At 39.9% G+C, this 22,268-nt stretch overlaps 1 protein-coding gene across 4 annotated transcripts; it reads left to right on the forward strand.

The window, feature by feature from the left end:
• The first annotated feature begins 435 nt into the window (after positions 1-435).
• Positions 436-20,355, forward strand: DDX23 (DEAD-box helicase 23). 4 transcript variants are annotated; one of them, XM_074270508.1, is made up of 19 exons: positions 452-588; positions 7,904-7,974; positions 8,049-8,147; positions 8,757-8,965; positions 10,034-10,138; positions 12,619-12,712; positions 12,824-12,889; positions 13,024-13,162; positions 13,350-13,483; positions 13,575-13,687; positions 13,920-14,063; positions 14,147-14,372; positions 14,603-14,748; positions 15,551-15,728; positions 16,807-17,049; positions 17,487-17,638; positions 17,987-18,095; positions 18,755-18,929; positions 19,412-20,355. In XM_074270508.1, exons 4-19 carry the CDS (start codon positions 8,757-8,759, stop codon positions 19,633-19,635), a joined length of 2,457 nt encoding a protein of 818 aa, XP_074126609.1. In that variant the 5' UTR covers positions 452-588; positions 7,904-7,974; positions 8,049-8,147; the 3' UTR covers positions 19,636-20,355. The 4 variants fall into 4 exon arrangements, with proteins under 4 accessions (XP_074126608.1, XP_074126609.1, XP_074126607.1 ...); XM_074270506.1 differs by lacking the exon at positions 8,049-8,147; XM_074270507.1 differs by lacking the exons at positions 7,904-7,974; positions 8,049-8,147 and having other exon boundaries at positions 436-588.
• The last annotated feature ends 1,913 nt before the right edge of the window (positions 20,356-22,268 follow it).

Below are 22,268 nucleotides of genomic sequence, written 5' to 3' on the forward strand. Positions count from 1 at the left end.
GCAAGATGGTTAGTGCTTAATAAATGTTTATTGCCTTCACCACCCCCATGCCACACTCCCTGCCATATCCTTGAAAAAAAAAAAAAAAAGTCACGGAGAATGATTCTTCATGATTATACTTGCACACACAAAAAAAGTGTCTTCTGGGTTTTGCAAATCTGGTGGCATAATATCTTTGCCTATCCAAGCAAATAAAATGGCCTCATTTCCTTCAATTTAAAAATGAAGGAGTGGGAAACTAAGCTAAAATCTCTAGCTCTGAACTCTGAAAGTGTGGAACCCAGAGAAATCTGGGGGAGGGAAGCTTCCTTAGCATATCCAGGACACTACATTATCCTCTAGGAGGCGCCAGTCCCTGGGAGATACTGATTGCCCAGAGGCTCCGCCCCCTCAACCGATCGCCTGCGCTATGCACGCTGGGAATTGTAGTTTCCTGTTTCGCGTGGTAAGCCCAGGCCCAAGAGGCCGGGGACTCACTTTCCCAGCTTATTGCGCGGCCCCAGGTGCTATCTGGGTGATTAGAAACCGGGAAAAATGGCGGTCCCTCAGCGACGTTAAGGCCGCGTTGAACGGTTCAGCTCCGGTGTGGTGAGTCCTGGGCACTGAGAGCAAGAACGGGATCTGAGGCCCCGAAACCCTGGGAATCAGGAACGGGAGTGGGACTTGCGAAGGCGCCATGGGATACAGGAAGGAGGGTGGGGATGGGGTGCATCCCCTTCCCAGGGGATACTCTCGTTACTTGCTTGCATCCTCGGGGAGCTGCCTGTGACGGGCGGCAGGGGCCGCTTCCGCCTCTGACGCGTGCTGAGGTCTGCGGAATGGATGACTGCATGAAAAGGTCTTTTCCACAGCCCTCCAGTCCAGGGTCCGGGAGCGGCCGCTGGAACTGTGATCACTCCCCCTCCCCCCTCTCCCTCCCTCCCTCCCTCCCGCCGAGTCGGGCCCAGTATCCAGCCCCCCACTAGGCTAGTCTTACTATAATTCCTGCGTGCGGAACCGAGGCACTCTACTAAGCACTGGGGGGTGGGGTTTGGGGGGAAGGTAACGGGTGTGGGGGGGGAGGTAAAAGTTCAGATCAAAAAAGACTTTCTGGAGACTGTAGTCTAATGGGGACGGCGGCCCACAGCACAAATAATTAATCATGGATAAGTGCATTAGAAGCTTTAGTGTGCAAAAAGACTTCCCAGTTCCATCTGGGAAGACTTAAGGAAAACACCGTCCACTTTTCCAACTACAGAAAGCCATAAGGGATGACACTCTAGGAAAGGGGGAGGTGGGAGGATGCAGGGGACATTTAAAATAAAAGATATAAGTAAAAATCTACTTAATACAAAAGCAATAGCATCCCCTCACCCCCACACCCCAAAAAATGTAAGTGAGAAAAATGCCAGGTAGAGGGAAGAATGTGGCGAAAAAACTAAGAGCCTCCATAAGGGACGTCAAAAGGGCCGATCTGATAGGAGCAGAAGTTGAAGAAAGTGATAATTACCAGACAAAGGAGTCAGTTGTTTCTTGGGTTGCAGTAGAGAACCTTTGAAAGGTTTTAGCCAGAAGAATGACGTAACCAGGAGTTAGTTTGGGAGCAACATAAAAAAGTACGTTTGAAAGAAATGAGAATAGAGGTAGGATGACTTGTCAGGCTGTTAATTGCAAAGCCCAAATCAGGAGATACGCCATCAGGAAATAACTCTGGAGGATACCCACAATATAATGCATGTTTATTTAAAAATAAGTCACAGGTCCAGTGCCTGTCTTATTTGTAAATTATTGCTCTCCTGCCATGTATTACATACAGGTATATTACACTCATGTGTGTAATAAAACAGGCACCAAAGTGGAAATTTTTAAAGGATGACAAACTTTATTGATACAAAAAGCCCTTAAGTGACCAAATTGTGATCTTCCTCATTACCTTTAAATCTTGGTTTAACACTAATTTTTTGTTGAAGGTTCTAGAAGTTCACTGTATTTTAATATTAGCTTTTAATGATTCATAGCTAGAAAAAAAGCTTAGATATAGAGATGCATATGGAAGAAATATATCATTGCCTATACTTAGCCTGAATCATGGTATACATTTTTCAGTTCCTTCCACCAATCATGGAAACATTTTTGTTGAAATTTGGCTAGTAGATTTCCATCTTTCTTTATAGTGATCACTTCTTGCAAGCTAATTATCCTCAACTCCTCATTCTTTCTCACCCCTTACTTTGTATGGTTAACAAATGGATTTAAAACCCACTGAAACTTCACTTGAAAGATTTTTAATAAGTTAGAAAATTGTGTAAGTATGCAAACATGAGAGGTTTTGTAAATAGCAAATCGCCTTTTTGGACAATAAAATTGAGAGTTTTTTAAAACGTTTTGTTTTATTGTGACGACTTTATATAATCATTAGCTGATATCATTCAGTAAGCATGTATCAAGCACTCACTATGTACCAGGATCTGTTTTGGCCCTGGAAGTACAAATACAAAAAGTGAAGCAATCTCTACTTGCAAAGAAGTTTATGTTCTATTAGGGGAGACAATAAGTACACATATTATAAAGACTTTGCAAAAGACAATAAATACAAAGTAGGGAGAGGATACACTAAGAGTTGGAATCAGGAAAGGCTCCATGGAGAAGCTGTTTGAGTTGCTCATCATCCTTCATACCAGGACTAGTGACATCATAATGTTAGAGTCAAGTGTGTTCCACTGTGGCTGATCAGTCTGTTATGCGCTTGGAAGGCTCTACCACAGGTCAGGCCTACAAATATTGTGCATTCATGTTTCTTTTGTACTATTGTCATTTTAGTTTTGCTAATAGAGCACAGTGTCTTTAATGTGAGCAGTCCTATACCAATGTCCCACTTGTTCCACTATTGATACTACAGTTTTTAAAAGACTTTTAGAGTGGCCTTGTACCACATCTAATGTCCTCTATGTATTTGCCTTGCTTGAGTTCTTGCTAAAATAGTCTTTTAGATAAATGTAATTTGGCATTAGGATATAGAGAGTTGGAGTGCTTGGCAGTACAACTCGAGAATGGATTTCATTATACAGTGTCTTACTTTGCCAGATAATCTTCAGAATTTTCCAAAAGAAGAGAGGGATTCTTATTACTCTCTTGAAGGAACATAAAGTGGAGAGGAGAAAATGCATTCCAGGGAGAGCCAGTACAGAGACTTGGAGATGGAAGATGAAATGTCATGAAACAGACTGGATCTCACAATGCAGGAGGGTAAAGCGGAAAATGTAGCATAGGACAATGTTATGAAGAGCTTTAAATAGAGGAATTTACATTTAATTCTAGAGAAGATAAGCTGCTGGAATTGATTGAGTAAGGGAGTGACATAGTTTAGATCTTAAGGACATATCACTTTGGCAGCACTGTTCAGGATGGGCAGAAGTACAGACAGAGAGACTCTCTAATCAGGAAACCTTATAAGTGAGATGTGATTAAGATCCGAAGTGAGATGGTAACAACTAAATATGTTGGGTGTAAAGTATTGTAGAGGTAGAAAGGCTAAGATCTGGTAACTATGTGGGTGAAGGAGTATTATCTAAGATAACTTAAAGTTATGAACCTGGGAGACTGGAAAAATTATGGTACCTTTGACAGAAATAGGGAAATTTGGGAGAGGGATAGATTTTGGGGAAAGGATAATTTCTCTTTGGGGCCTGTTGAGTTTGGATTTTTTTTTTTTTAGTTTAAAATTTTATTTTTCTCCAAATATATGTAAAAACATTCTCTCCTTCTCAAGGAATTGATATAGTTATATATGTGTGATAATGCAAAACATATTTTTCATCAGTTCATAAAGTCTCTCCAAGTTTTTCTGCATGTCTAGCTCATCATTTCTTATATTACAATCATTAATCACATATTGTCCAGCTATTCCTCAATTGATGGGCATCCCCTCAATTTCCAACTCTTTGGTACCAGAAAAGAGCTGCTATAAATATTTGTACATAGTTCCAAATTGCTCTGCTTAATGGTTGAATTAATTTACAATTCCATCAGCAGTACATTAGTGTCTCAATTTTCCCACATCTCCAACATTTATCATTCTCCTTTTCTGTCCTATTGGCCAATCTAATAGGTGTGAGATAGTATTATCTCAATATTGTTTTAATTTGCATTTCTCCAGTAGGGAATTAGAGCATTGTTTCATGTGACTATAGGTAACTTTACTTTACCTGTGCCCACTATTTATATATACTCCTAATGTCCTAATGAGAAATTTCTTATTAGCTACAAGCATTATCTTCCCATGTAGAAATGTAAACAGTTTGACCTTATAAAGTCCCTTCTCATTTCCTTTTCTTGCTTATCTTTTTATTGCTTTCTTGAGTCTTATATTTGAAAGTCAGATTATCTATTCAACTCTTGTCTTTTCATCAGGAATGCTTCAGAGTCCTCTGTTTCATTTTAGGTCGTGTCCCTCTCCCCCGCCCCCCTCCCGCTGAAGGATTATACTCAATTTTGCTGGGAAGGTGATTCTTGGTCATAATCCTAGACCCTTTACCTTCTCAAATATCATATTCCATGTCTTCCAGTACTTTAATGTAGAATCTTTTATAATCCTTACTATAGGTCCATGATCCTTTGACTTGATTGTTTCTGACTGCTTGTAATATGTTCTCCTTAACTTGGAAGCTCTGGAATTTGACTATAAATTCCTGGCAATTTTCATTTTGGAATCTCTTTAAGAAAGTGATCTGTGAATTCTTCCAATTTCTAATTTATCCTGTGATTTTTTTATTTTTTTTTTAATCATGGCTTTCAAGAAGTCTTATTTTAATCTAAATTATCTCTCCTGGGTCTGTTTTCCAAATCAATTTGTTTTTCAAATAAGATATTTCACATTGTCTTCTCTTTTTTTTCTTCTTTTGGTTTTGTTTCATTTTTTTCTTAATGTTTTATAAAGTAGAATTATTATAGGCAAACATTATACAATGTTTTTATAGAATAGCTTCCATTTGCTCAGTTCTACATTTTTAAGGAATTATTTTCTTTAGTGAAGTTTTGTGCCTCCTTTTTCATTTCACCAATTTTTTTTTAAACAAGTTCTTGAGTGAATTTTTGTTTCTTTCTTTGCATTTGGCCAATTCTGCTTAAGGAATTCTCTTTAGTGAATTTTTGTATCCTTTTTCCATTTGGCCTATTCGGTTTTTAAATTTTATTTTTTTTTTAAGTACTTTTTGGTGTCTCCTTTACCAAGCTCTTAACTTTTTGCTTATTTCATTCTTATTTGCTTATATCACGCTTATTTCTCTTCCCAATTTTTTCTTCTCCCTCTCTTCATTTAAAAATCCTTTTTTAGGGGCAGCTAGGTGGCACAGGAAGTCAGGAAGACCTGAATTCAGATATGGTCTCAGACTTATCACTTCCCACCTATGTGACTCTCTGCAAGTCACTTAACTCCAATTGCCTCAGCAAAAAATAAATAAATAAATAAATAAATCTTTTTTTAGTTCCTCTATGGCCTGAGACCATTTTGTATTTTTCTTGAAGTCTTTGGATGTAGCAACTTTGACTTTGCTGTCTTTTTCTGGGTGTGTGTTTTGATCTTCCTTGTCACCATAGTAACTTTGTGGTCAGAATTTTTTTCCTTGTTGTTTGTTCAGTTTCCCAACCTATTTCTTTTAACTCTGCTAAAGTGAAGTTCTGCTTCCAAGTTGGAGGTGTATTGTCCCAAGCTTTAAAGATTTTGTGCAGCTGTTTTCAAGGATCTGTAAGTTTTCAATTTTTCTAAAAGCTATATGATCTGATGAGAGGTGTGCTTACTACTCTCCTGGCCTATGCTTTGGTCTGGGGATGACTACAAGCACTCTTTTCAGCCCCGGAACTATGAGGAGGGTCCCTGCTTTACTGTGGCCAAAAACTCTGGTGTACTAGTGTTCCTCCTTACCCCCAGGACTGCTGCCTAGGACTGTAACCTGGATCCAGGTATGGGTAAAACAAAGAGTTCTGTCTCAGTGCAAGCAAAGAGGCCTTTGTAATCTCCTTCTGACCAGTTGCTTAAGCCCCTTACTGTCTGTGGGCTGAGGTTTGGAAGCAGCTGCTGCAAATTTTTGGTTTGTTTACACCCAAACCTGCTCCTGGTTTGCTGGGGCCTGGTCTACACTAGTACAGCTTGCCAAACTTTTAAGTTTTCTTGGTTCAGATATTTTTCACCTCATCCTTTCATGGGTTCTGCCACTCCAGGATTTGTTTAAGTTTTTTAAAGGTCCTTGAAAGGGTTTGGGGGAGAGCTCGGGCTACTCTTTGCTTGTTCCCCACTTCTATCCCACAAGATGGAATCATTTTTGAGACATCGAGGTTGAAATGTCCAGAAGCATCTGTCAACATGGGACTGGAATGAGACTTGATAAATATATCTGAATATCTCAAGGCACATTAAAAAAAAAAAAACCAAAACTCAGAGTGATAGTATTGATAGTAGACGTGTTCATATTTCATATTATCTTATTTATTGTTTTTTAATTTGGGGTAGAATCTTGTCAGAGCTGAGTTTCATTTGTTGTCTGAGGAATAGGTTAGTTAGGCACACAATAGCCCAAAGGCTATTCACATTGCTCTTCAGTGTTGCTGCTTTCCTTTTGTTTATTTAAATTGCAAGCAAACATTGTATGTTATACTGTCTTCAGCATTTGCAATCTTTGCAGACTATCTATTAAAAAACACATGTTCATTTTGTCAAGGTTCGTTTCTTTAAAATTAGATAGATTATAAGCTCTGGGAGGACAGAACATTTTTGTCTTTATCTCCATAGGGTTTGCACAGCATCTGGAATTTAGGTGTTCCTTGCTTGAGGGTTGATAGTGTTAATAATGTACATTTATTTTACCAGACATATATGGAAACTGCAGTTTCAGTATGAGGCAAAGGAACAAACAAGTAAAGATACTACCCTCAACTCCCTGCCATCTGTAACTCCAACTCTCCTCTTGGAATGCCTCTCATATTCTGACATTTGACTATTTAACATAAAGAATATTAGTTATTAGCAAAGCTTACTTTATTTTCTTAGCTAAATATAAATAGAATTTCAAATATTTTTCCAATGCACAAATTGCTTTGGAGATTGATGATTTAGATATCAAGTGATAGTGAGTACTGATTTAAGGTAGATATAATAGAAATGAGGAAGGGGGACAGCTGAGAAATTAGAAAATTAGAGAAGTTATTGATTACAAAAAATGAAAGTGGGGAAAGAATCAAGGAATCAGTATTGACTCAGGAATGTTTATTTAGTGTCTTTATAACTTTGGAAAAAGCAGTCTAAAAGCTCTGCTTGGTCAGGGACACAATGCCTCCAACTTAAACATGAGCATGGCAAGGACAGAGGCAACATCACAGCTTCCTCGAGGAGGGGATTGCCACAACCATTCTGGGGACACCACTTAGCCCTGTGGAACAAAGGCTACTTCAAACAGGGAGAAAATCCTATGGAGCAGTAACTTCTCAAGAATTTTCCTTGGGGCTACATAGAGTTATACTATGGTCTAGAGTTATACTATCATATATAGTATAGAATTATACTATCATAGATCTAGATTTGGAAGGGACCTTAAAGGGCCTCTAACTCAAATTTTTACAAATGTCCATGTATAAAATGGAATAATCCCCAGCATACTTCCTTACAATGTTATCTGATGACATAGACCATTGAATGATTTTTCTCTTCTTATCCATGGACATTTTTGTGACATAGTTCCCTCCTGCACGTTGAATGTATGGCATGAAATGAGACTGAAAAGTTTTGTGGTCAGAACTTAGTGACATAGACTTGAGGGTAAAATCACAGTTTGAGTGCTTAGAGAGGGTTTTGTAGGCTTTAATTGGCATTTGGAAACACTATGGCATAAAATAATAAAATAGTGAATAAAAGTGGTAATCTTGTTCTCTTTAGGTTGGGACTTGAGCATACCCCAGGGAGAAGGGGAACAGAATCACTCTTGCTCAGCCCTTCGATGAGACAAGGTAATGCAGACAGGATGGCAGTTGGACCAGGCTGTGAGATCTGTTTGGCCCTAATAGCAGTATTACTTTCCAAGTCTTAGGTCCTTGAGAGAGTGAGATCTGTTTGAGTATGGGGACTAGGACCCCAGGACTCCTTGTTCCCGCATGGGACTATTTTCTTAGTCTGATCTAAGGTGAGTTGTAGCATTCAAGACCAGGGTTTGGTTTTTTTTTTGGTTGTTGTTGTTGTTGTTGTTGTTGTTGTTGTTTTTTGTTTTGTATGTTTTTTTTTGTTTTAAATCATCAGTATTATAGATTATAATTACAAACCTCTAAGTTTTTCTTTAGATTTTGGTAACTGGGTGGTAAAGCTGAGCTTGGAGCCAGGTAGACTAGAATTCAAATCCTGCCTTAGCCAGAGCCTAGCTATGTGGTCCTATGCCCATTATCTAACCTCTCTGAGGTCTAATTTTTTCATTTCTAAAATGGCAATTTAAAAAAAATAAAATGGAAATAAAATTTAACATCTACCTCACAGGGTTGTCAAAAGAATCAATAAGATTTTATATGTGTCTGTATTACATATATACACATGTGTGAATGCACACACAATATTTTTAAAAAGCATTATATAAATGTTAAATATTATTTTTACTTTTTCCTCTCAAGCATTCTCTTTAGACCTTAAGGCATGTTGTTCAGGTCCAAATAGGGCTAGCATTGTCCTTAAGTGTCCAATTTGAGATGTTTTTGTGGTTCATTAGTACTCTGTTTCCTCACCACTATTCCTTGTCCATTAACAGATGGCAGGAGAGTTGACTGATAAGAAGGACCGTGATACATCACCTTCCAAGGAAGAGAGGAAGAGGTCACGGTCTCCTGATAGAGAGAGGGAGAGGGACAGAGATCGAAAGTCTTCCCCTTCCAAAGATCGGAAACGTCACAGATCAAGGGACAGACGACGAGGAGGCAGCCATTCCCGTTCACGTTCCAGGTCCAAATCCACAGAAAGGTAAACAGGCCCAAATGTTGGGGGAAGAATTGGAGATTCCAACTCATGCCCAACATAGATCTTGGGATGACTCCTATGACTCTATATTGTATTTGCCAAATAGCTTGGCCTAGGATAAGTGCAATAGGCAGCCAGCTAAGCTATATCAAAAAGGAATTAGGGGAGTGGGGCTGGAGATGGAAAACCTTTTTTATAAGTGTACTTTTAAGGCTAGAAAATTTGGTTGTTTCAGAAGTCCACAGGCAATACTATTTTGTGTTAAATTTATATATGTTAAAATGAAGATTCAGAACCTCTTATGGGAAGTAACACCAATGGAAATTTAATTTATTAATATCTTCTATGCACAAGCACTATGCTAAGTAATTGGAATATAAAAATTATATAGTTTCTGACCCAAGTCAGTTTAGATTACAGAATTCTTTGTTTGGTGTAACACAGCACAAATGAGGTGATACAAAGATTTCTGTGAATTATATTTTGTTGCTATCTACTTTGTTTGTTGGAGGTCCAGAATGGGGAAAATTGCAGATTTCACTGGAATGAAGACTGATTAATATAATACTATAAAGCACATTTATTTCAGTGATTTTACAGCTATTAAAGCATTATTAAAGATGTATATGTGACAAATTTTTTGTGCTGTTCTTTTTATAACTTTAAAATTGAAATAAACTACTCTTTTAAGAGATAAAATTGTGCTCAAACTTATATTAATAGAGATGATGTGCAGTTTCAAGCTTTACCTAAAGTGCATATGTGCCTAGACTCCTAGACTTCTACATATTCCCTTACCTTTATCATAAGTCATCCTGTAGTTACTATCATCACCAGTTTGTCAAACAAGAGTTTGTCACTTGGCAACTTCTTCTCTCTCAGTATAACAGATCTACACAGCTCTTTTAGATCTCATTCATGATTTCCTTTAGAGTCCTATCTCCCAATTCAAAGAATGTTTCTTTAGGATAATGAAGAAAAATATTACTTGAAGTAAATGAAAAGAGGGAAAAAATAATCTTATGGTTGAAATAGAATGCTGTGAATAATTCCTTAAATTTGTTCTTTCAGGGAAAGGCGACATAAAGATCGAGATCGAGACAAGGATAGAGATCGAAACAAGAAGGACCGGGACAAGGATGGACATAGACGAGACAAGGACCGGAAACGATCCAGGTATCTGAAAATGGAAAAGGGAATGTGGGTGAACTCACCTGACCCTTTGCTTTTGGGTAATGAATGGCCTTCAGTATATAGAAAAATAGATTTAAATTATTGGCACATAACCTCCCTTCTTTCTTTGCAGAGGTAGGGAATAATGAATATGGGACATTTCCTATACTTTTAGATTGGTTGATGTATTTTGTTGAATTTTTTCTTTGTAACAAGGAATGGCTTGCTGAGGAGGAATAAGTCTCAGAAATTAAGGCAATGTAAAAGTATGAATTAGCAATAAAATATGTTAAAAATCAACAAAGCATTTAACTCCATAGGTTGGTGACTTTGTTCAATATGTTACTTTTTATTTAAAAAGTATATGAAATTATGCATAGGTAATTTTTTTTTTTAACAACATTATCCCTTGTACTCCCTTCTGTTCCCAAATTTTTCCCCTCCTTCCCTCTACCCCCTTCCCTAGATGGCAGGCATTCCCATACATATTAAATATGTTATAGTATATCCTAGGTACAATATATATGTGCAGAACTGAATTTTATTGTTGTTGTTGCAAAGGAAGAATTGTATTCGCAAGATAAAAATAATCTGGGAAGAGAAACAAAACAAAACAAAACAAAACAAAACAAAACAAAAAAAAAAAAAAAAAAAAAAAAAAAACAATGCTCACAGTTTACACTCATTTCCCAGTATTCCTTTTTCTGGATGTAGCTGATTCTGTCCATTATTGATCAATTGGAATTGGATTAGCTCTTCTCTATGTTAAAGATATCCACTTCCATCAGCATACATCCTCATACAGTATTGTTGTTGAAGTGTATAATGATCTCCTAGTTCTGCTCATTTCACTCAGCATCAATTGATGCTTACATCTTTCCAAGCCTCTCTGTATTCATCCTGCTGGATTCGGAACAGAAGGGAGTACAAGGGATAATGTTGTAAAAAATTGCCTATGCATATGTACTGTCAAAAAAAGTTATAATTATAAAATTAATTTTAAAAAAAGTATATGAAATTATGCCGTATTTGCTACTAAGCTGTACTTATTTAGTATTTTGCTCTTTCTGTGAATGTTTCTGCTTTTGACTTTCTTTAGCTACATACCTTGCCCTGAGATCTCTGTGTCAAAGGGAACATTTTATTCACTTTCTTTGCATAATTTTCAATTGCTTTCTAAAATGGTTGGACCAATTTGTAGCTCTTCCCAACAAACATTAACGTACCTATTTCTTCACAGCATCTCTGACCTTGACTTTTTCCATCATTTATTATTGCCAATTTGTTGGATATAAAGTGAAACCTCATTTTAGCAAGAGTTTTTTGTTTGTTTTTGTTTGGTTTTTTACATTTCTTTTATTATTAGCAATTTGGTGCGATGTTTCATATGATTGTGAACGGTTTGAAATTCTCTAAAATTTATCTGTTTTATTTTTTTAAAGTCTATCTCTTGTTTGATTAAGAATGTATTGGGAAAGTTACCTGATTTTTTTTTCTAATTGTTTTCATAGTTTGATCTTTGACAGTCATGTCCAAAATCCATTTCAAACTTAATATGGTATATGTGAAAGGTATTGCTCTAAAGCCAATTTCTATCAAACTGTTTTCTTTGAACAGTACTTGTCAAATAGGGTATTCTCCCTCAAGTATTTTTTATATTCCTAGGCTTAGCAAATACTGAATTATGACATTTTATTTATTTATTTATTTATTTTAGATTCTTCTTATACAGCCTTTGACTTTATATGTAATTTTGGAAAAAAATTGGATCACAAGCCTTTTAAATATCCTGTCCTGACCAGAGTTAGCATATTGCCCATTTTTGTTATTGTAATGATTTAGTGTCTCAATTTATTCACAAGTGAATGAGAAATGAGACTATCTCAGCTTTTTCTTCAAAGTGCTGCCAAGCCCTAAGTATACAAGACAAATTAAGAAGGATATATATTTTTAAAATGCTGATATTTTGGAGGTTATTTCAGATTCTTCATAGTTTAACTTCAAATGGAAGATTTCAGATGAAAAAAGATGAGGCTAGAGGAAAGAGGGAATATTTGTTAAATAAATGGGAAAAGTTCTGCAAGGAGTATTGTGGGAGATCTAAGAAGTCATTTATGTTAGTTTTGGATTACTTACCGAGAAGAAAGTTGTTGGGGATTTTTTCATGCCTACAGTTTGGAGAAAATAGCTTTGATATTTTAAAAAGGCAATAGAAGACTTATTTCCCCATATTAGGTTAGCCTCAGGGAAGAAATTCAAGTAGACTAGAGAACAGATTCAGTTCATGTTCAGCTGTAGATAAGGCAAGGTTATTTTGCTTTCCTTGATTCCTTTAGAGTTGATTGATAGGCAGGTGGTGTTGCACTCTGATTCTCCTTTAACTTTCCTGTCATGACCCTTCTGCAACTCAATCTGGGCTTCCATAACTAAAGGACTTGAGGCAAGGCAGCAATGTAACCTTTTCTCTTCCTCTCCCCTTGAAGCTTATCCCCTGGCCGAGGAAAAGAGTCTAAATCCCGGAAGGATAGAGATTCTAAGAAGGATGAAGATGATGACCACGGAGAGAAGAAGCCAAAGGTAAGGGAGCAGAGCTGGTCCTTTCCTCACGGCTTGCATTGCCTGGTCCTGAGAGTCTTTGTGGAAAGGAGAATTTAGGGTGCCAGCAATGGGTGTTCTTTATGTGTGCAGGCCCAGCCTTTGTCTCTGGAGGAACTTCTGGCCAAGAAGAAAGCTGAAGAAGAAGCTGAGGCTAAGGTGAGAATTTAAGTAGATGGAGTAGTTGTTTCTGCCCCAAACACTGTGCACAGAGCTCTGGGTTCACCCCTTTCCTTTCTCATAGCACTCAGCTGGTGGTGTGACTTTATTGACGGGGCCATTCCCTTTTACAGCCCAAGTTCCTCTCTAAAGCAGAAAGAGAGGCAGAAGCCCTCAAGCGGCGGCAGCAGGAGGTGGAGGAGCGGCAAAAGCTGATTGAGGAGGAGAGGAAGAAAAGGAAGCACTTCCAAGACCTGGGCAGGAAGATGTTGGGTGAGGATGGATGGCAAGAAACCAAGACTTCCTGGTGTTGTTATTTGGGCCAAATGAAAAAACAGATTTACCATGCAAGCATGGTTCTGCTTTACTAAAACTGCATTTTCCTTCTTTTTTCACTTGTTTCTGTGCCTATTTTCCCATGCATTTCCTAACTCTTCCTTTGTTTTCTTCCTGTGTATAGAAGACCCCCAAGAACGAGAACGCCGAGAACGAAGGGAGAGAATGGAGAGAGAAACTAATGGTAATGAGGATGAGGAGGGGAGGCAGAAGATCCGAGAGGAGAAGGACAAGAGCAAGGAGCTCCATGCTATTAAGGTATCTATCTGACCTCACCAACCTCTCACTGAGAAAGTTTAAAAGGATGTGGAACCCAAGCCTCACAGGCAGAGCTCTTTCTTCTTGGCAGGAACGCTATCTGGGTGGCGTGAAGAAGCGGCGCCGTACAAGGCACCTCAATGATAGGAAATTTGTCTTTGAGTGGGATGCCTCCGAGGACACATCCATAGACTACAACCCATTGTAAGTGGCTTTGGACTCAAACTCTTGGTCCTTCTACATGAAAATGCTCCTAAAAACGGTGGAGTGGGAACAGTGAGAATGATTCAGTAGCAAATTGGAGCTGACTTAATTGCAAGTCTGTTCTCCTGGGAATTCTGGTCAGGAAGAAGAACCGGTTTGTCATTGTTCTATCTTCCTGACTTGTTAGCTGAGCATCTATTTTTTTTTTGTTTTTTTCCATTCCCTCTCCCAGGTACAAGGAAAGGCACCAGGTGCAATTGTTAGGCCGAGGCTTTATTGCTGGCATTGACCTAAAGCAACAGAAACGGGAACAGTCACGTTTCTATGGAGACCTGATGGAGAAACGGCGCACTTTGGAAGAGAAGGAGCAGGAAGAGTAAGTGGCCAGTGCTAAGGGTAGCAGGGCAATATATAATGCTCCCCAAGAAGGGGGTGTGAGATTCCTGATTCTTCTCCCAGGGCACGACTTCGAAAACTTCGAAAGAAAGAAGCCAAGCAGCGCTGGGATGACAGGCACTGGTCACAGAAAAAGCTGGATGAGATGACAGACAGAGACTGGCGCATCTTCCGGGAAGACTACAGCATTACTACTAAGGGCGGCAAGATCCCCAATCCCATTCGCTCCTGGAAGGATTCTTCACTGCCCCCACATATTCTAGAGGTCATTGACAAGTGTGGTTACAAGGTCAGTGGAATCATCAAGATCCTACAGAACTCCGCCTCCTCCCCATTTGCTGTCTTTTCTGGCTAGCTGGGCATTTGCCTTCAAAAAGCTTTGGCCTGTTGGCAAAACAGCCTCTTTCCTACGTCCCTTGAACTTGGAATCTCACTCAGTGAGTGTGTCCTCCACCTCAGCACCAGCCCAGGCAGAGTGATCCTTTATGGACTCATTGATCCTTTCTTGGGCCTCTACAGGAACCAACACCCATCCAGCGCCAGGCAATTCCTATTGGACTGCAGAATCGTGATATCATTGGTGTGGCTGAGACTGGCAGTGGCAAGACAGCAGCCTTTCTTATCCCTCTGCTGGTTTGGATCACCACCCTTCCCAAAATTGACAGGTGACACCTGATGGAGTGGGGGAAGCTGGGTAGAAAAGATCAGAGGCAACAAATGAGCTCTCTGAATTCTTTTTTCTGCCTCCTCAGTGAGCAGGCCTCTCTTTAAATATGGGTGCATTTGGGGGTTCTTCACTGCAGAAGGTCTTAAGAGGTCCAGAGCAGAAGAATAGGACTTCAGGCAGGTTTGCAGAAGTATAAGATTTTCTTGTTGGAAAGGGGCTTCTCTTACAAACAAAGAAACTAAGGCCCAGAAAGGTTAAGTAGTTATCCAGGGTTACATAACCAGTGAGAAGAATTGTGACGAGAGTTTTCCTAATTTCTGGTCCAGTTCACTTCACTACTACTTGGGCATGGTGAAAAGAGCTGGGACTATACACACTATAGAAGGATGATTTAATTGTTTTTTTAGTTTGTGAAGGGATATCAAGTGAACTGCTAATTTCTGTTTATCTTAATGTCTGAACAAAAAAAAATAAACAGAGCAGGAGAGATTTAGTTCAAATCTTGACTATGCATGGTGTGAAACAATGGATTTAGTATCTTCTGTTCCAATGACCTCAACAGTAGGAGAAACTTTCTTCTTCCTAGGCTAGGGCCAGGCCCATCCTTCCCAAAGACAGGTGAAAAATTAGATTTGGAGAGCCCTGCTAGTCACCAGTATGACCCTCAGTCCCCTTATTCTCCAGCTTCCCTTAAGGATGATTGTATCTCCTTAAGACCTGCCTACTGAATGGGAAAGATGACAGATGGTTTTTAGTGAAAGGACTGAGTTGATGGGAACAAGTGGTTTCATTTGTCACAGGATTGAAGAGTCGGATCAGGGTCCTTATGCGATTATCTTGGCTCCTACCCGTGAGTTGGCCCAACAGATTGAAGAGGAGACTATCAAGTTTGGGAAACCCTTAGGTATCCGTACCGTGGCTGTAATTGGTGGCATCTCCCGTGAAGACCAGGGCTTCAGACTACGCATGGGTTGTGAGGTTTGTTTGTTTAACCAGTAAATCAGTCATCTGGTTCAGGGGAATCTCCTTTGTATGATACTTTGATTCTCATTTGAGAACTCTTTCCGTGAGTATTTAGTGGAATTAAGAGTATTAAGTTTAATTAAGGTTCATCTGACTGACACTATATATAATTCTTACCTCCCGCTAGGAATAAATTTGTAAGTTTAAAATGTGGTTCTCCTCCCAAAGTTGGAGAGGGAAGCATGAAACATCTTTTCAGAATTAGGGTGCTGAGGTTCAGCCTTTTTATGGTTGACTGTCCATTACTCTCTTTATAGAATTCCACTGTTGGAGTCCAACTCCTGTAGTGAGATGAAGGATGTGACAACATACTAGGGCCAGGTAGAGAAGTCCTGATTATGGACCCTTCAAAGTTTATTGATCAGAGAGACAAATATATATACCTCAAATGCTCATAGGTTTGATACAAAGTACACTCTTTTAAAATTCCTATAGCCTAACAAAATCTACTATGATGTAAATGATTAAACCCCTTAAGCCCCAGAGCTTGCTTACTTAAACAGAGATGTAAATAATTGCATCAGAGTAAAGTTTATTATACCATTATCTTAGGTATCTTTCTCCCAAATACCTTTAGTCTCCTTATGGACATTCTTTCCTGTCCTGAATTCAGAGGTTTAGCTTTTAATCCAAAGAGTAGTGTTTGCATTTTGCTTCAGTAGCTAGATTATTCATTTATTATATTGACATGCAGTCTCTGCTATTTCAATAAGAGAGTTTTAGTGAACCAAGTTACTGTAAGACTCAAAAGCTGGAATAGAGTCTTACCTCCTGGCCCTCTACATTCCACCATCATGTGTCATTTCCCCTTTGAAAGTTCCCTTGGATCTTATCTCTGCTCACCCTATTCACTTATTTAGTCCATTCTTTCTCAGAGGAATTTGAAGTGGTTTTGGGGGGGGAGGGGAAGGACATCATTTTCTGGCCAGACATAGTTTAGGCTGAGATGCACATGTCCTAGGATTGATGTGCCATTTCTCAGGAAGAAACTGTAAATGGGAAGGAAAAGAAGAGAATGAATGTCTTCTTGCAGATTGTTATTGCCACCCCAGGAAGACTGATTGATGTGCTTGAGAACCGTTACCTGGTATTGAGCCGCTGTACCTATGTAGTCCTGGATGAAGCCGACAGGATGATTGACATGGGCTTTGAGCCAGATGTGCAGAAGATCCTTGAACACATGCCTGTTAGCAACCAGAAGCCAGATACAGATGAAGCTGAGGATCCAGAGAAGATGTTGGCAAACTTTGAGTCAGGCAAGCATAAGTACCGCCAGGTAAGGCTGGATCTCTGAACAGGGCTCAGGGTGTGGGCATGCATGCTCCAAGAACCTGCTACATTCTGAATGTGCTTTTTTGCTCAAGTTGGTAGCAGAGAAAACTATTAACCAGACATGATGCTGTGATGGTGAGGACATGATTAGGCAGTGGTTTGGGAGGCTAGGACATTTAATCCAGATCTTTCAAGAGTTTTTCACAGTGTCTAGCAAAAAAAAAAAGACTCTATTGCTCTCATTAACCCTGAATGTCAGAGTTCCATGAGAGCACTAATGTTTTAAATGAAACGTTAACAGGACTTTAAATGATATTATGGTTTTCCTTTCATTTTAAAACTAATCTTCATGCATATCAGTATAGGTCTCCATTGTAGGTTAAACTATCAGGTAGGAGTGAAAGGATAAGGAATTGAAATGGTAGTCTTGTATTTCTACAGACAGTCATGTTTACAGCCACCATGCCTCCAGCAGTGGAACGTTTGGCCCGTAGTTACCTGCGACGTCCAGCTGTAGTGTATATTGGCTCTGCAGGCAAACCCCATGAGCGTGTGGAGCAAAAGGTGTTCCTGATGTCAGAGTCAGAGAAAAGGTACAAAGGGCAATGTGATGAGGATAAGATGGAGTGGGAAGGGACTTTTATGATAGCTCTCATCTGATGTGGGTTGTAGACACCATAGTTGGGTTGGGGGTTGGAATAGATAGAAGGCATAGTGAGGAAGGGACTAGGATGATTGATTTAAAGACTCACAGTGCTAAATTGGGGTTCTTTGCTCTGCTATTTTTCTTTTGGCATCTATTAATTCTAGGCAGGCATGGGGAGCCTAGATTGGGGTAAAATAGGCCATTCATTTACAGACACTTTTCCTGTGGCTCTGGTTCAGTGGGTCAGAGCTCATTTGCAAGGTCCAGCCTTTTATTAGTCTTTCTCTTAACCCAGGAAAAAACTCTTAGCAATATTGGAGCAGGGTTTCGACCCACCTATCATCATCTTTGTCAACCAAAAGAAGGGCTGCGATGTGCTGGCCAAGTCCCTGGAGAAGATGGGGGTGAGTGTTATAGGAAGAGAGAAACCTAAACTTCTGGACCCTGGCCACAAACTATGGGATTCTCTTTTAACACTTTTCTGTCTCTTTTTCAAGATCCTAAAAGCAAAGGAAATTATGATGAAAATTATCTCAGGGTCAGGGAAAAGTGAAATCAACCTAGCAGTGTCAACTACATCAGTCTGTGGTTGAATCAGTGCCACACAATTTCTCCTGTCAAGGGCCTGGGGATGCAAAGTAGAGTGAGCCTCTTAAAAGCCCACAGCTGGGAATGGGCTTAAGTTGCACAGTCTGGACTCCTTCTCTCCAGTGGTGGTGATTGAGTGTAATCCTTTCACTGAACTCTTTAATTCACCAACTCAATCATATCTATTTCCTTGTTCTTCCCATCCCCTTTCCTGAATGATCTCTTATCTCTTCTGCTTTTCTTCCTGTATTTACCCCCTCTCCAAGCCAAACACTCCTCAATCTGTTCTCCCCTATATGTATTCTGGTTTTACAATTGCTTTCTCATAGCACAGCCTCTGAGAATGCTGTCATATTCTCTTTAGTTCTCCTGCTTTCTCCTCCAGATTAGTGGCTCTTCTCTTCATCCTTTCAGCAATTCTTCTGTCCTTTTCTGAATGAAGTACTCTCTTCTGACCTTACTCCTCTCTCCACAGTACAATGCTTGCACATTGCATGGTGGCAAGGGGCAAGAGCAGCGTGAGTTTGCACTCTCCAATCTCAAAGCTGGTGCAAAGGACATATTGGTGGCCACAGATGTAGCTGGTCGTGGTATTGATATTCAGGATGTATCTATGGTCGTCAACTATGATATGGCCAAAAATATTGAAGGTAAGAAAATTATGTTGCCTCAGTTCTGAGTGTTCCCCATAGCCTTCTAAGCCCTTTGGTCATCTTTCATGTCTAGTACTCAGTATCAAAAGCTATCATCTATAGGAGATCCTTATCTCCAGCTTTTCCTGCTAAGACCAGGGTTTGCCCTTCTCCCTAAGACTACTTTCTCCTACCTTGTTTTGCTTTCATGTCCCAATGATCTGTGCCCTTGTCCTCGGGGGTGGGGGAGTGGGGAAGAGAATTAGTGTCCTTAAGGTGTATAAGAAAGAGTGGGACAAAGGTGTTAGAAGAGAAACTCTTAAAATTTTAAATTGTGGGGCAGTCATTACCAGACAGTTACTGGAAGGACAAGGAGAGGACAAGCTCCAGATGTGGGAAGAACATGTAACTAGGATGGTAGTCTTCAGATAGCACTTAGATAAGAGATAGATTCTGGTGAAGCAGACTTGTACCTAATTATAACCTCTCTAACTCTCCAGATTATATCCATCGTATTGGACGTACAGGGAGAGCAGGCAAGAGTGGCGTAGCCATCACTTTTCTCACCAAGGAGGACTCTGCTGTTTTCTATGAGCTAAAGCAGGCCATATTAGAAAGTCCTGTGTCATCCTGTCCTCCCGAGCTGGCCAACCACCCTGATGCTCAGCACAAGCCAGGCACCATCCTCACCAAGAAACGCCGGGAGGAAACCATCTTTGCCTAATCCCACAGCTCTTTCCCTGGATGTCAGAGATGTTGTGGCTTCCTGTTGCTGGCTTCTTTGGGCCTTCACATCTTTTTTTTTTTTTTTTTTTCCCAGCTTCCACTGGGTGATAGAGGCTGATGAAGCATTTAAGACCGTCCTGACTAATCCCTCGGGCAGGCCCCAAAGCCTGTGATTAGGGCCATAAGGGAGGTAACAGAGGGAGGAATGATGCAAACAACCAAAAACTCTGGCCACACCATAGCCATCAGTGGGCTTTCCTAGGATAGTAGAGACTTCCCTCTAGCTCTCACTTGGGCTTTGGGTTGGCATTTTCCTCTAGACTATCAGGCCCACAAGTGCCTGGATGGACCCTTAACAGTCTTCTGATTGCACTAGCCACAGCAGCATTGCCTGGGAATGATCTGAGGGTACTGATACCATGAAGGTTCTTTGACATTGGCAGCTTTTCTTCGTGGTCACTTTGATCACCTTTTCCTGTTTGGTTTATAAAGCAAGTCAAAAGCTTTCAACCTATGTATAGCTGCTGTGCCAGGGAGAAAATACTCAGGCCATTCCTGGCCTAGGGGGAGTATTTTTTTTTTTTTTTTAAAACAAATGTTGTGAGGTCATAGTAGGACTGGCTGGCTGTCTCAGTTATTAGCTGTGAACAGTTCTGTTTTCTATACTTTGAGATGAAAATTTGTATGTTCTGGGAATAAATATATAAACATATATATATTTAGTGAGTCCCATGTCATAACTCATAGAAATAAAAAGAAAAATGTAAGTTTCTAGATAAATGTGGAATAGTATGGGAGAGCAGGGCTTATATACTAAATTCATTTGGGATAGAAACTTTGGGCCAGTGGAGGGGCAGTAGAAGAGTTGGGAAAAGGAACTGACACTGGAACCCAGAGAAGATATGCACCAGACAGACTTAGGAGCATTCATTGTTTGCATGGAAGTACTTTATGTGAGAGAAGTAGTAAATAGCAATGATGTTTCCTGCCCTTACTTCCTTGATTACACTGAATATCCTATAGGGAGCTTTGCAAAGTAAGGGGGCAATCAGCTTGTGTGTGTTTTTGAAATGCGGGGATGTTTTATATCTTAAGTAGGACCATAGTTGTGTATAACACTGTCCTTTAAGCATCAAGTCTAGAGTTCACTGCCCCCAGGGAAAGGTTGTTCAAGCTTCGGGGAAGCAGGGGCAAGATTTTATTTCCTCGGCAATAGTGAATTCCTTGTGTTTAGAACCAGACTTATGGAGGTACCAGCAGGTCAAGACAAAAAAACAGTATAATGACTTATAATTGGGAACCTAAGCTAAAGACTTAGCACCACACTCCTTCCCCACAACAACTATTCACTATTAGTAATGTACCCTTACTCATCAAAGGGATTAGACAGATTCTAAGAGAAGTTGGAGTCATGACTAAGGAAATATTTTAGCGAAAATCTCAGTGCTAAATGGGTTTTGGAAACTGTTTAACCTAACTCTCAAGAGTTTGAGGACCAGATAGATGAAATGATTTGCCTATGAGTTAGCAGTATTATCAAGACAAGTGTAATGTGGTACATTAAGAACCTTAAGTTTAGGGATGGAAGGGGACTGTCTAGGGCCTAGAGATCCTTTGTCCTTGAGGAAAAGGAATTAGGAGACCTAAACCAAACCCAACCTCCATTCTTCTCATTCCCTTATGTTCTACTGAACCCTTCTAAGCTCTTGGATATTGGGGTGAGTGGGCAATGTAAGCCTCCTTCCTCTTCCCCCTTCTCCTTTTTCACTAACTTAGTGGATTCTTCAAGGAAAACTAGTTAATTTCTTCATTGCACTTGAGACATAATCCAGCCAGTATGACATTCATACTCAATATAAAAGACATTGACTTGGGAAGGGTGGGATGGGGTGTGGTAGGGCAGCACATGGCATTTATTGGTGATGACAGCAGGATGAAGGTCATGGCCATGTGGGGGCACGAGCTCAGCTACACAACCACATGAGAGGAATTCAGGTAGGGTGTCCAGAAGCCAAAAGAGATTCCTCACCTCTGTTCCTTTTCTTTCCCCCAGCCTAACTTAAATAGTTGTGTATATGAGCAAGAAGAAAAGTTTGGGGTCTGTGACTAATTGTTCTTAACAGGGTAAGAAAGAAATTAAATAAGGGGGCACGCCCCCTTAAGTATTTGGCCTTCTCCATGCACCTACTTCTCTTACCAATTCCCTTTTGACTCTGCTTTCTTGCTCGTATTTCTTAAACACCAATTATAAAGGGTTATAAACACTCGGGTCAGAATAATCCTAGAAAACATGAGGGCCCAGCTTCCTCCTTAATACTTTCCCCTAAGATTTTCAAGTGATCCCTTTCTCCCCAACAGTTTGGCAATTTTTTTGGTCCTCTTCCCAGCCTCCCTGTCTCCTCATCTTGACCACTGAATGAATAGAAGCAAAATCTAGGTGGATATGGGATGATTGTCAAATTTCTCATGTGTGATTTCAGGGCTAAAAGAAATCTTGTAAGACCTCAAAGTTTATATCTCTTGGCTGATGGAGCAATAAGACCCTTACTCTCTCCAGGACCTTGACACTGCCCCTTGCCATGGCTCTTTCTCACCTCCCAGTCACTTTTAGGGGGGGATCATCCCTTTCCT

This window comes from Sminthopsis crassicaudata, chromosome 5 (assembly GCF_048593235.1).
Source record: "Sminthopsis crassicaudata isolate SCR6 chromosome 5, ASM4859323v1, whole genome shotgun sequence".
NCBI classification, from domain to species: domain Eukaryota; kingdom Metazoa; phylum Chordata; class Mammalia; order Dasyuromorphia; family Dasyuridae; genus Sminthopsis; species Sminthopsis crassicaudata.

What these genes read in the sequence shown, in the direction of transcription:
- DDX23 (XM_074270507.1), top strand. Translation starts at nt 8,757, where the DNA reads ATGGCAGGAGAGTTGACTGATAAGAAGGACCGTGATACATCACCTTCC. An exon ending in AAGGACCGGAAACGATCCAG is followed by an intron (nt 10,139 to 12,618) that starts GTATCTGAAAAT and finishes CTCCCCTTGAAG; the next exon opens with CTTATCCCCTGGCCGAGGAA. An exon ending in TTGACAAGTGTGGTTACAAG is followed by an intron (nt 14,373 to 14,602) that starts GTCAGTGGAATC and finishes GGGCCTCTACAG; the next exon opens with GAACCAACACCCATCCAGCG.